This window comes from Bemisia tabaci, chromosome 8 (assembly GCF_918797505.1).
Source record: "Bemisia tabaci chromosome 8, PGI_BMITA_v3".
NCBI lineage: Eukaryota > Metazoa > Arthropoda > Insecta > Hemiptera > Aleyrodidae > Bemisia > Bemisia tabaci.
The window spans coordinates 309,821-324,351 of NC_092800.1; the positions used below are offsets into that span (position 1 = coordinate 309,821).

The 14,531-nt window shown below is 39.3% G+C and overlaps 2 protein-coding genes across 7 annotated transcripts in view; one reads left to right on the forward strand and one right to left on the reverse strand.

Moving 5' to 3' along the window:
- Window positions 1–14,531, forward strand: part of LOC109039286 (cytochrome P450 6k1) — a 350,075-nt gene that overhangs the window by 299,053 nt on the left and 36,491 nt on the right. The window lies entirely within an intron of this gene.
- Window positions 59–7,495, reverse strand: LOC109041684 (uncharacterized). The gene has a single exon (XM_019058101.2). It carries the CDS (start codon window positions 7,493–7,495, stop codon window positions 734–736), a length of 6,762 nt encoding a protein of 2,253 aa, XP_018913646.2. The 3' UTR covers window positions 59–733.

The following is a 14,531-nucleotide window of genomic DNA, read 5'->3' on the forward strand; positions in this document are numbered from 1 at the left end:
ATTCCAGCCCAAATTGATGATGCAATCGCTACACCCCCTGCGATTACTAATGGTGCAGCCCTTTTCGATTTTGATAGCGCTAATTTAATTTCCGTGTTTCCTTGCGACTCTTTTTCGTTAGCAGTTCTAAACAGAGCTGCTAACGTATCTGATTTATATCTAACACCGCAGATAGAGTATGTTTCTATTAAATCGATTATGCAAGGCTGTAAGAAGCTGCCTTCTGAGAAAAGTGCCTGTTTAGGTGTACTGTATGTTAGCATCTTTGTTTCTCGAATTTCTTCGCAGGAGCGTAGCGACGCTATTTTACCCATAAGTAACATAAAAAGCAAAACTCCCTTTGTGCCCATGTTAGCAAATGTATTTTCGAGTCAATGAGATGCTTGAACTCACTCGCTGGTCTCTAACAGTCCGTCGATTTTGAATTTTTTCCTGAGCACACAGATAAAGGAAAAAAAAGAATTAAAAGTCGCTCTCAGTAATTTCTCATTTGGTAAAGTTGAAAAATGTATACACACAAAATGAAGGGTTGAGAAAAACAGTAGCGAGGCGTGAGTGATCGATTATCGAATTTTCCCCATCTGAAGGCATGGGAAGAATCGACTACGACCCCCCTTGATTTTACAATCGATCCTTCTGCACAGGTCCAGATGGTGGATTAATCGATATATCGCAAGGCACGCCACTGGAGAAAAGAAAGGAAGAGTTTGGTAATTCTCGCCGTGGAATTTGATTAAGATATTCGCGGCCGTAGACGCTGTTTGATGGGAGTCTGGACTGAAAGTTCATCTGTCCAAACTCCGTCATCTTTGCATTGTTGTAATAATGACCTCCAAGTGTCATTTGTTGCTAGAACTTCTGAGTTACCAATAAGAATTGTAAGACAAATCGCCCTGGTTAGGGCTGTATTCAATCGTCGACAGCATTTTAAGAATCCCACTGAGGACCTTTTATTCGATTTTTTTGACCTGACGGTTGTTATAATAGTGCAAAGTTTTTCCATACCCTGAAATGATTCTATTGTTCCTACCTGAATTTTACTCAAATTTAAGTTTTGCAATCTAGTTTTTAAATGCATAACTTGGCTGCGATAAGGTGTTATTATTCCGATTTCTTCCTCTGTGATTTGTCGATTATTTAATCCCGGGGGGTGCATGAGAAGTGTTACGTATTTAATTACTGTATTTACTTCCGTTGGATTATAATAACTCATGGAGTTTGATTCGTGGAATTCCTCTCCTCTAACGTTACAAAATATAAGGGGGACATGAGAATTTGGTAGAATATTAGAACCTATTGCCAGATTTATTAGATTAAGTGGTCCTTTTGAGATGAGTTCATTGCTGTAAAACATTTCATTAGAAAATTTGAGTAGGTATGGATGTGATCGAAAATTTTGGACTAATTTTACAACTACTGCTGGATTGTATGAGTTTGTTGCCACATTTCTTTTATAAATAGGTAATTTCATCAAACGTTCCATTAAAGATATCCCCAAGCCAAATTTCTTTGCCCAGTCTGACGTCACGATTGGCCCTAGTTGAAATGGGTCTCCTGCTAAGATAATCCGCGTGGGATTATTCATCGTGTGCGCTAGTCCACAAATTGGAATTAACGCTTCTGGCTCATTTGATTGACATATTTCATCGATAAAAATATGCGAAAAATGTGGAGTTTTCCCTAGTCCAGCTGATACTAGTTTACCGACGCCAATAAGCGTTGAGGCAATAAATGTTGGGTTTTGTAGTTGATCTAACTTGAAGGTAATTATTTCATTATCTCGGCCACAATTAAAACATTTTTCTTGAAGTATACTGTCAGGAATTGAACTTTTACACTTATTACAGGGGTAGATACGTAATATTTCTTCAGCTGGTACGATCTCAAGAAGTTTCATGACGATTGAATCAATTACTGAATTGCTTGGCGCACAAATGAGTACTTTTAAGCTGCGCTTATGGCGCTCTCCCCATAATAAGCGTAATGTTTCCAAAATTACTGAACTTTTTCCGGTCCCCGGAGGGCCAAAAATAATAAGCGGCACAGATGAAGAGATTCTTAACACACTTTGAATTACCTGTAATTGCTGTGGATTATTTTCTATTTCCGGCTTTATATACTGTATAGGGTCGCTGAAGTTTTTCGGTATTTTTGGCAGTTTTCTGGGAAAAAGAGTTTTTTCAAAAAAATCTTGCGCGCTATCTATACCTCTATGTGCTACTTTAAAAGGATACCTGTTTTGCAGAAATGATATATTGGCCATATCCCCCTTTTTATAGTCGAAAAAGAAAGAGGGTGGTAGAGTAATTTCCATGAGACCGTCATGAAAACTTCTGATTGTACCGTAATGATTACTTTCTGGTGTTTTCAATAATGTTACTCGAAGTTTATCTCCCAGTTGGATCTGGGAGCTTTCGTCGTGTGGTGCAGAAACACAGATGACTGATGATTCTGCGTCTTCCAATATTGCCACATTTCTTAATTTATACGCTTTAAGAGCTCTAGCGGCTTGAATTTCTTCCAAAAAAAGTTGTAAATGAAATCGATTTTTATAATTATTTGGTGTTAAAACTTCTGAATTTGGTTTTCTCTCTTTAAAAATATTTTTGTATGCGTCATCAGTCATCTGCTGTTCCTGCGTCACAGCGGGAGGCGGAAGGGGAAGGTTATTTACCAGTGACGTGATGCTTTGAGGGACTGGATACGGCTCCAGTGTTACTTTAGGCGCACATGTATCCAGTGTCATGATGCTGGTTTTTTCTGATGTTGCATTTTTACTGTAGCCTCGTTTACCTGAAACCTTTCGCGTCAATCGTTTAACTCGGCAGCAGTAAATGTGGCGGGAGGCTCTGTTCGGCTTTTGTAGTACATTAATATTGTAAATATTAGCTCTGTACGTTGCCGGATTTTTATACAGGCGTAATCTTTCGGCTTGAATTTTTTTTAATTTGGGTTTGTTTTTAGTACCGAAATTTATTTCATAAATACTCTGATTTATTTTACGCACTATTGTGTAAGGTCCGCGATATTGTATGCATAGCTTTTTCATTAAACCTGGTTTTATTTGTGGCATGAAAACTAGAACTTCAGAACCTATTTCTAAGTCTACTTCTCGTCTTTTTTTATTAGCATTTTTTATTTGAGTAGTTTGTGCTTTTAAAATTGCCGTCAGAGCTTCCCGTCTTATCTCCGCCAGCCGAGTTAACCGTTCATCAAGTGGGACCCCGTTCGGTGCTACCTGTAATCCAAAATCGGAGGGGAAGGTGGGGGGTACCCCGAATAACAATTCATATGGACTGTAATTCGTAGAAACACTTACTGTTCTGTTTAGTGCAGCAACAGCAATTGGTACGTAATCCGCCCAATCACGTTGAGCGGTGTTTACATATTGTTTCAATATTGTTTTTATAAACTTAAACCTGGTTTCAATCATACCTGTCGTAGAAGGGTTATAACTGGTGTTTTGTTTGGACGTGCACCCAATTTGTAAAAGAAAATTTTGGACGGCCTCAGCCATGAAAGAAGTACCTAAATCTGAGTGTAAATGAGCAACGGGCCCAAACAAACAATATAATTTGAACAAAAATTTGGCAACCGCGTCCGCTGTATTTCTAGCCGTTGTTTCCGCGAAAATGTACTTCGTAAAGTGACATACTGCTGCAAGGATGTAGCGTTTTCCGTTCGAAAGGCGAAATGGACCTGCCGCATCAATAGAGACATGTCGCCATGGATACGGTTCCACAGTTTTTGATGATCGAAGTCCAGCTGGTAACTTATTATTAGGCTTCGTCATTTGACATGTAACGCATGATAGGACGTAATTTTTAATATCTTTATGCATCGTTTTCCAATAAAAACGTGGCTTTAAAATTTCAAGTGTTTTATATTGACCAGGATGGGCGGTTTGAAAATCATCGTGATATTTTTTTAGAATTTCTGGTCGCATTTTCCTTGGCACACACATAATCCTATCTCGTCCCTGAGCACCGTATACCTTTTTATAAAGAGTACCCTGATCGGAAATGAAAAATTGTCTACTAAGGCGTTTAATTTTGTTGGAAACTTTATCAGGATCTTTAAGTGCCTGAAAAATCGGGTCAAACTCTGGGTCCTCTTTTTGCATTGTTGTCAAATCGACAGGACTTAGTGATAAAACTAAGTTTATTTCCCCCGGTTCGTCGTGTCTAAGTGAGTACTTTGTAATAGCCTCACATATAATGCACGGAGATTCATTTTTAAAGGAAAGTTCCGTTGCTGCCAAGCATTTCAGCTCATCAGCGCCCTTAATTTCACGCGATAGTGCATCACAGTTTGTATGAAGTTTACCTGATTTATGTACCACTTCCAATTGATAGTTTGATAGCCGAAGGCTCAACCGTGCTAACCTGTTACTAAAATTCTGTATTGTGGTATGCTGCCGTAAGGGCGCATGATCCGTTATTATTTTAACTTTCCTTCCCCAAATATAAGTCCTCCATTTTTCTAAGGTTTTGACCAATCCATTTAATTCAATTTCAGACGACCCATAGCGCATTTCTACTGGCGTGAAAAGTTGTGAAAAATAGCACACTGGTTTTGGTCCGTCAGGAAAAATTAAAGCAAGGACTGCTCCAACCCCGATTTTACAACTGTCAACTTCGATTTGGATCTCTAAATCCGGATCAAAGTGTGCTAATACCGGCGGTGACGTCAGCCTATTTTTCAGTAACTTGAATGCTTCATCTGCTTCTTTTGTCCAAGTGAATTGACCTTGGGGATTTTTAATGATATCATACAGAGGTTTACATAGGATGCTCGCGTTTTTTATGAATCGTCTATAATAAGTGATTAACCCAACAAAGCGTCTTACGCCTTTAATCGATGTTGGCGTGGGATATTCTAGAATTCCTTGACACTTTGTTGGATCAACCTCTAATCCATTTTTAGTTAATCTATACCCGAAAATGTCCAACTCTTGACAACAAATTTGAGCCTTCCGTACATTCAATTTTAAATTCATTTTTCTTATTCTTTTTAGAAATCTACGCAACGTATTTATCATTGAATTCACGGATGTAGCCCATGATAAAATGTCATCAAGGTATCCAATGCCATGAGTATATTTAAGCCCACTTATCATTTTATCAATCATGGTTTGAAATTCTGCAGGGGAATTAATGTATCCTTGTGGCAACACTGCATAACGAAGATGTTGCACACAACTGAATGACGTCACGTCCCTGCTATCTGGATGTAATCGAATATTCCAAAACCCATGCTTACAATCTAATATACTTACATATTTCATACCGCTACAAGACATAAGACACTGTTCCAGAATTGGTAAAGGGTGGTTTTTTTTCCTGACCATCGCGTTTAATAAGCGATAGTCCTGTACTAGCCGAAAAGTGTCATTTTTTGGTATTAAAATTGCTGGGAAGCCGTAGCTTGAATCAGAATCCTCTAATATATTTTGTGATTTTAAGTTTTGGACCTCTTTTTCTAGCCAGATCGCTTCTTTTGTGGAAAGTCGGTACGGAGGTTTATACACTATTTTATCTGACGTAAGAGGGATGGAGACCGGGGGGTAATTTGCCATCCCTCCTTTAAATTTTGATTCATCCCATAAAAATACATCATGATAATCGGCTATTCCTTCTATCACCTTTCTTCTCTCATCAGGTGTTAAATTTGGATTAATATTCAGTGAATTTAAATTTTTAATATGTGCTGCTGGAATGTTTTCATGTCTGGTAGGCGGAATGTAATTTTCTTGAACCTTACCTATTGTAGAATCCTGAAATAGAATGATAGAGTGCGGCGAGTCGTTTCTGATTTGAATTTCATCTGTTTTATTGGGATCAAAGGTTGAAGTCAAAATGTCAATTTTTTTGACTTTGCCTTTATTTATTTGTTTTAGGGCTATTAGAGGTGACGTTAAATTTTTCGTAAAATAAATGGGTACTTTGGCGATTTGGTTACCTTTGATTGTTACAGGGTGCCTTACTTTCGCAAGGGGAGGCGGAGGGACACAAGTTGCATTGGCTATATTGCAGAAACTTATTACAGTCGATTCATAATCGTCGGAATTTAATATTAGTGATTTTTGTTGTGAAGAAGAATCATTTTGATTAAAATGTAGGTGAATTTCGCGAGATACGTTCCGGCGGAGTGTAAGCCTTTGTAGATCAAAGTCTATTAAGCAGTTATAAAACTCAAGGAAATTAACTCCCAGAATTATGGGCTCTGGAAGCTGATCTGAGACAAAAACATCCTGAACAAATGGTTCGCCATCTAATTCAAATTCTAGTTTTGCTTCGCCTAAAGGACGCAATTCTTCACTAGCGGCTGTTAATAATTGGAAATTTCGTACTGGCTTGATGTCATCCTTATTAACTAGTTCCGGTCTACAAAGGCTCACCCCCGCGCCTGTATCGCACACAAAGGAAATTTCCTTAAAATTGACTGTGCCCTTTACATGCAGTGGACGTCTACAATTTAGTTTACTTGAATGACCATTTTCTATTGCATTTACTACTCCTATTTCCCCGCCGCCTTGTGTAATGGCTCGCACTGCATCCACGATCGTTTTTGTCACTAGTTGCTTACCTTTTTCATTGAGATTTGTTCCATTCTGCTCAAAAGTATTACATGGTAGTAATTCTTTGTTAATATTAATGCGACTTAATCTCGGACAATTTACTATTTGTCCTAAAATTGATGCGTTTACCAGATCAATTTTGGCATTTATGCGTCTGACGTCATACCTGGGAAAAATAGGTGTATACAAAACATGAAATTTTTCACTAAAATCTCGTAACCTTCCTAACGGGAGGTTGTTAACAATAGTCGCGTATGTTTGGGACTCGTAATGTTCGTGGAAATCATTAGACCCTGCGATGACGATTGCGATCGTATCCTTATTTTTTTTGTCGGCCATGCACTCAAGTAAATCCAACGCTTTTCCCAAGTTGGCATCACTGCTATATGCAATTTGCAGTTCCGCGATGTTGCCAAGTTCTTTTTCCAAAAGATGTTTTATCAATTTCACACGTGTGTCACCTACTACAATTACTGGTCTTTTTTGCAACTCGTCATTTACTTGTACCTTTTTTAGTACATTTGCTTGCGTTGTTTCTATAATGTTTTTCTTATTCTGATCGCTCGTCTCTTTCTCATATTTTGATTCTTTGGGCGGTTGTTGGTTTACCTTGAGTACATGACCCACAGGGACGTGCGCTACCAACTTCACCGGAGCTGTAAGCTTATTTATCAGGGTGATATAGAAGTTGGTGCGGCTTATAAATCGCAAGTCCGCCGCGGGCTTAATCATCACATCTGATATGATGAAGGGCTCAAAGTTATAGAGATTCTGGCCCCTTCTTTCAAAGTTTGGTACTTGTGCCATGGCTGTTACTTGTTCCCCGGGTAAAATAAGAACATCCTGCAATAAGTACGCTTTTGCTTTAAAGGATGACTCTTTTTTCGCCTGTGTGTACGCAGTTGGAGAGTCCATCACAACTCCGTACGGCAAGCCTAGTTTTTTGGATGGTCGCCATTTTTGAAAATTTGAAGTTTTGCACACGAAAGTGCGCTATGACCGGGAGAGGAGCAGAGCTGACATATAGGCTGCCCTATTTTCGTGCGTTCTAAGGATCTATCTCTGGAATTACTTCTCGATCTCCCCCCACCTAACGAGTTCATGGAATTACTAGGTTTTCTTTCCTGTTTACCGGGTGCCTTACAATCTTTGGCAAAATGATTTTTACCTTTGCATTCGTAACATGTGATTTCGGGGGGGTTCGCGGTGTTGTTCGGGCCCGTTAACCTGGCAATTGTGGCAACCACAAGTTGCTCTACATTATTTTCTAATCTTGAGTTACTTAAGGCCTCGATTTTATTCTGTAGTCCTATCATCATGGCCTTAATTTCATGATTAGCACTACTTGAAGATGAAGTTCCCTCCTCAAGTAAAACTTTTTGCACCTTCTCTATGATTTTAAGTAGTTGTTCTAACGTGCAATTTTCCTCAGGCATTCTATATTTTACTTGCAATCTCGTTTCTGGAAGTAATCCCTCCACAAAAAAATCCAAAGCTTTTGCATCATCTAATGGGATGTCCGTCAGCTTCATTAGTTTGTTCTTTTCCTCATAATAGTCCAAAGCATTTTCCCCCTCTTGTTGTTTTCGATTAGTGAATTTTGTCCAAGTGGTTGTGCCCGGCGTTGCTTGAAACCTATTTCGGAAGATTACTTTTAGCTCCTCCCATGTTTTCCCATTTAAAAATTCTTCCTTGTTTTCCCACCAAGTCTGACAGGGACCCTGTAAACTGAGGTAAAAATACTGACGTGTCACATCGTCATTCCAGTTATTGACTTTCTTCTGTCTATTAATTTCCGCGATTAATCTTTCGGTTTCTTTAGGGGTTCCTGAGCACTTTGGTATACCTAATTTTGTTGGGTTTAAAGGGGCGGCCATATTTCCGGCAATATGCTGTTCCTCGTTTTCTGAACGTGCCTCGCTGTCGGAACTCTCACTTTCAGAAGTTTCCCTCTCACTGTGAATACTAATTACCGGGCTTCTATTGCTTTCAGGATTTTGATTGGGCGGATTGTTATCAAAATTAAAGAACTCAGATTCACCTGTTGGGGTTTCGGGCAGGGGCGGTAAATTACTTAACAAACTATCACGAGGCTCAGGGTTTCCGGGAGTTGAAAAGATCCCAGAATCGGCAAAAGTTGTGCTCAGGCGATTTAATGTTTCTTGGAAAGTTTTTAAGGTATTGAGGGTACTAGTTGAGGGTTGACGATTTTCGGTGTCTGGGTCTCCAGGAATGCGTTCTTGACTCGTTTGCGCTCGAGTTCTAGCACCGGAAACCGGGGGGGATGGTGTATCTTCCCTCAAAATAATCTCTCTTAGAGCCGCTCGTGCTCCTGTGTAGGTCTTATAATTATAGACGTAACCTTTTTTACTCAACTCTACCTCCAATCTCTCTCCAGATAATTTATATAAATTTTCTGGGATTCCGTGCTCGTCGTAGGTTATAGGTGTTAATCTCTCATTCTCTTTGCATACGGTTTCTTCATAGTCTTCTATAGTTTTATATTCATTTGTATATATTTCGATTGTGTAATTTTGTTTAATTTCAATATGTTTATTTAATCTAGCTTGTAAGAAGCAAACTATTACTTTTGGCGCTATAGACTTTATTAAGTCGATAGTTGTGTTAATTTTTAGAGGTACGTCCCAAACTACTAAATTTTGTTCTCTCAAAAGTGGTAAAATTTCAGTATATTTAATTTCAACAAAAGTTTCGTCATTGATAATGATTGAAAACGTATGCATTTGATTGTAATCCTGAGCAAAAATCGGAAGGTCGAAGTGACTTTAAGAGTAAAAATGACGAGAATAAGATATTAACTCTCATAACCTTTTCGAGCGCGACGTTTTTTTTTTAAAAATTACTACGAAACAAAAGCAAAAATTCAATATTTTCAACACACGTTTGAAACAGAAAAAGTAAAACGGGGCAATAACGAGAAGGAAAAGCAAATAACCAACAATTTCAATAAACGTCTGAAATATGAAATTAAAACCAGGCAAAACAAGGAGAACGAAAAGAAACAATTTATATGTGTTTTATTTACTAAGAAGGCCCTCTCAGTTTTCTGAAGGTGCGGTGAGTCCGATTGCCGCTAAAACTGCTTCTAAATTAATCACAAAATTGATGGGGATTGCAGTCGTTCCCTGCGGAATACCGTTCTGAGCTGTCCTTGTGTTCTGATTACTTTGAACAAGTGATATTAGCCTTAAGGTATTATTTTTACGTTCTTGTGGTATAATGTAACACATGCTTCAAACGCCAGGAGTACAGGCTATCTCATGAATGGAGTTATGAGGTGGCCTTCCAAGGAAACAAGACTCAAAATAAAGACACATAAAACACTTGAAGAACGATAAGAGATATCAAGTTCTACGAAGAAGAGGGAACAAAAAAATCAACAGTGACATGCAGAGTCGCAAGGTAATTCGGAGAGTATAAGGATGAAGAAATTTGAATTTACTTTTCTGAGTAGCCAGTATAATTATTTGATGAAAATTAATGCGGTAAATTCGAAAGGAAAAATTTTAAAATTGAGAAATTAAAATTTGAAATTTTGAGTTTATCTAAGGAAAAATTTTAAAATTGAGAAATTAAAATTTGAAATTTTGAGTTTATCTAAGGAAAAATTTTAAAATTGAGAAATTAAAATTTGAAATTTTGAGTTTATCTTAGGACAGGTAGCGCAACTTTTGTAATCTTCGTCTAGTACGATTCATTCTGTTACCACTCGTTGTTTTGTAATTGTTTGATCGTGATTTTGGTTTTTGTGCTAAAAATTTCTTGTGTAATTTTTGAAATACTGATATTTTATTATTGTTTTCTAGTAATACCGAAATTGTGATCGAAAGTTTATTTAATTCAGCAAGTAATTTATCGGCGATTTTCAAATTTTTGTCCCTTTTTGACAAACCCCAATCGGGGGGGTAACACTGTAAGGGAAACGCCGTGGTTGTGTCAATTCTAAATTTCCACCCCTCAGAATCCTGCAAGACGTTAGCGAAGTCAGATCACCTTAGTCGAAATTACAGACTTACTCAGCCTTGAACCGCGAAGTCAATAAATAAATTTAATGACGTCAATTCACAGTCCGTAGCCGAGCTACAGTTTTGAACCGCGAAGTCACTGAAAAAAAATTCGGTGACGGCTATTCACAGTCCGCAACTGAGCTGCAGTATCGGGGGCGAACTATTTTTCGCTAAGTTCACAGAGCAAAGAAAGTCAGAAATGAAGAATTAACACGTTAAGATCACACTGTTAAGGGAGAGAAGTTTTCAGGGATTTTACTAAATTTCTTTAAAAATTTTACTATTACTCTAAAACTTTACTAAACTTTACTAAAAATTCCAAAATTTTACTAAATTTTACAAAATTCTACAAAATTCTAAAATTTTACCAAACTTTACCAAAATTCCAAAATTTTACCAAATTTTACAAAATTTTACAAAATTCTAAAATTTTACTAAACTTTACCAAAATTCCAAAATTTTACCAAATTTTACAAAATTTTACAAAATTCTAAAATTTTACTAAACTTTACCAAAATTCCAAAATTTTACCAAATTTTACCAAAACGTTACTTATTCAAACCTTACTAACTTTTACTAAAACTCTAACTAAAAAAAAAAAAAAATTCGAGAGGAACGACTCGATGTGAGAAAAGAAGATTGATACCCGGCTAGCTTCCACCAATTGCAATGCCTCTAACTCTACTCACAAACCTTTGCTTCTGGGCGAGGGGGAGCGGGATGGTAATAATCCAACTCTGGATAGGTTTATACACACACACTTTAATCCGTAATTCAAAACTTCAACTTTAACTTACAACTTAACAACTTAAACACTAAGGCCGTGACGGCACGACTTCCTTAATCGATAGAACTTAGATTTGATGTAAAACTAACTTAACTCGAGATAACTTAAAACGTGAGCGGTTACAACCACTTAGGCCCGTGGCGCTAAAGGGGGAGTTTCCAGGACCGGCCGGAAGGAGGGAAGTGCCCGTGGCGACTTTAGCCCGTTGACGCGGAACGGTACGAGGAGACTAAGGTCCGCGCCTTTTGCCTAGATTTTCCAGGCCTCCTCAGTTTGGCCACGGCGTCCTTTCCCACGGGAAGATGCATCCCCAAATCTGCTGACCGAAGGACTTGTAAGCAGATTCGCGAACGCATCTCCGGTGGATCGGCCAGGTCCCGAACTCCGCCTGGGTGCCGGCTCTGGTGAAGCGCCTTCACGCGCCACCAGGCTTCTGATCTTGATTGTACTTAGATTTTGGGTAGTTCTGGCATCTCGGGTAAGGGACTCGGCCACCCGTGTCGCCAATCCGCGTCGTCCCGCGCGACTCCGCGACGCCCGTGCAGGTGCCTATTACTTATACTACCTGCATTACTCTAAATCCGTTCCACCACATTGGTGGAAGCGGGTGGTTGCAACGTCCAAAAGAGGTGAGTAGTAGATTGTAACTAACAGCAACCCACCGGAGACTTTAAAGTTTAAGTTAATCCATCCTATCATGTTTCCTCATAGTCTATAACAACCCCCTGTTTCAGCCAATGGGATCGCTCCATTTCTCCTCTGTCTTCTTTGCGTGGCGCTTTGTCCATCAATTTTAATAATTAGCCCGCAACCACGTTATCGAAGAGAACAGAGGCGTCCACATTTTTGATTCCAAGTAAATATTCTTCAAAATTCCACGAATCTAATAATTAGTGTATTTTTTGATGAAAATACGCTATTGCATTCTCCCATGATGTCGGACCCAGAACTGAGACCGTGTGAAGAGCACCGGTCACGGGTCGCAGATCATGAAAATACATGTAATTCAAATTCATGTGTGTATACTGTATGTATGTATGTTGTTGTTGTATACATTTATTGGACGGAGCTTTAACATGCTGGGTCATTAACAATACCTTAGAGCGGCCACCGCCCGATTCCCTTCCGGCTGTGAGAAAAAAGACAAATTGGCAACGTCGCAGCAATTATGAATGAGAGTTTTAAAAGACATTACCTTGCAAGTAGTGATGGTCTGATGGTGTGCGTGTTGAAATGCCTCAGAGACGTAAAGGGCCTCGCGTTGATTTGAAAAATCGTGGAACTTGGCAATTTGAAGCCCGTGTCAATACAGTGGCGTGGCGTCCATAGGTTCGCAGTGTTCGCCGAACACCCTAAAATATTTTGAAACAATTAATAAATTATGGCTGAGAATGTGAGAAGCACTACAGAATAGTAGACCGCAACCGCATCGGATCCCGAACCTGAATTAGAGCGAGAGGGGAACGAGCGGGGCGAGCTCATCCTCCTCCTCCTCCTCGTTCTCTTCCTCCTCCTCCTCATCTCCCACTTTGATATTCCCTCTGAAGATGAGTGCTTTTATGGATGAGCCAGAGATATTACATAGGTTGTCCCAAAAGTACTGCACGTTTTTTTTTTTTTTTTTTTTTTTTTTTTTTTTTTTTTTTTTTTTTTTTTTTTTGACGAACGGTAGTAGATATCAAAATGCGGTTTGTGTAGTCTTAAAGACCGGCCAATTACCAATAAAACAAGACAAATCCGAGCTCTCTAAATCAAAAAATGACCAAGTTACAGTGTTTTGAAAATGAGTTGTAGAGGGGACCCCTACAGGATTTTCAGCTTCTTTTCTGGGAAAAAACAAAGAGTTAATTAATCAAAAATTCTACAGAGAAATCGTCGCTAGGGGCGGACTAGCCATGGGGGCGGGGAGGCGATCGCCTCCTATTAATTTGCCGTGGAGGTCCCGAAGGGGCCCCCGCGGCGAATTTGTTTCGAATCATTGTTTTTTCCCCTGTAGTGTTATAATTTTCCTATCCTTTTCAGTCACTAAAAAGCCCCAAAACCCTTGAAAATTTGTCTCTAAGAGACATGAAAGGTCGCCTAAAGCTTATGTGATAAAGGGGCCCCCGAAGATTCCTGAGAATGGGTTATTTTGAAGTTCAAGTACTGTTGAATTTAACTCCAATAATGCTTAAAATTGCGTTTAAAAAGTGTGAAATTTTCAAAATTTCCCGAGGGAGGGCCCCCGGACCTTCTTAAAGGGGCCCCCGAACGACAGGAGGGGCCCTCACATTTAGGTCGCCTCCTAACTTTTCGACTACCAGTCCGCCCCTGATCGTCGCGATCGAATGAAGTTGGTAACATGGTATCAGCTCGCACCTTGCATCCTGCGATTTTTGGTTATTCCCTGCGTTGAAAAAGGGCTTAAGAGGCAGGAAGTTTAACTCCATCAACGGGATAAAAAGAACAGTTGAAACTTTCTTAAAGAACATCAGGCAAGAAGAATTCGAAAAAACATGTTTGAAGAAGTGGGAAGAACGGTCGCGGCGCTGTGTGGCAAGTGATGAGGGTTATTTAAGAGGGAAACTAGTGTCCAGTCGTCCAGTGAAGAAGAGTTAATGCTAGTAATCTTGGTAAGATTCTGCAAAATTGATTTAATAAAACCACTTGAATCCTTAATTCTTTGTTTTATTCCAGAAAAGAAGCTGAAAATCCTGTAGGGGTCCCCTCTACAAGTCATTTTCAAAACACTGTAACTTGGTCATTTTTTGATTTAGAGAGCTCGGATTTGTCTTGCTTTATTAGTAATTGGCCGGTCTTTCAGACTACATAAACTGCATTTTCATATCTGCTACCGTTCGTCCAAAAAAACTTTGCAGTACTTTTGGGACAACCTATGTAGTTCCTTGTTGAAAAAAAGTGATTCAAATCATTGAACTCGGTCCCTTTCGCAAATTCGCGTCGCGCTCTGCTCGTGGGAGCGTGGCTCAACGAAGCTGAGGACCGTGCAAGCTGTCGAGCTGCGCTATCAAGTTAAGCCACCACCAACGCGACGCGACACTATGCCGTCTCACACCACACCACACCCACACGACGACGGTAGAGAATTGTACGAATGCGCCTTCAAACTTCGTGGATACTAAAACTTGTACGCACG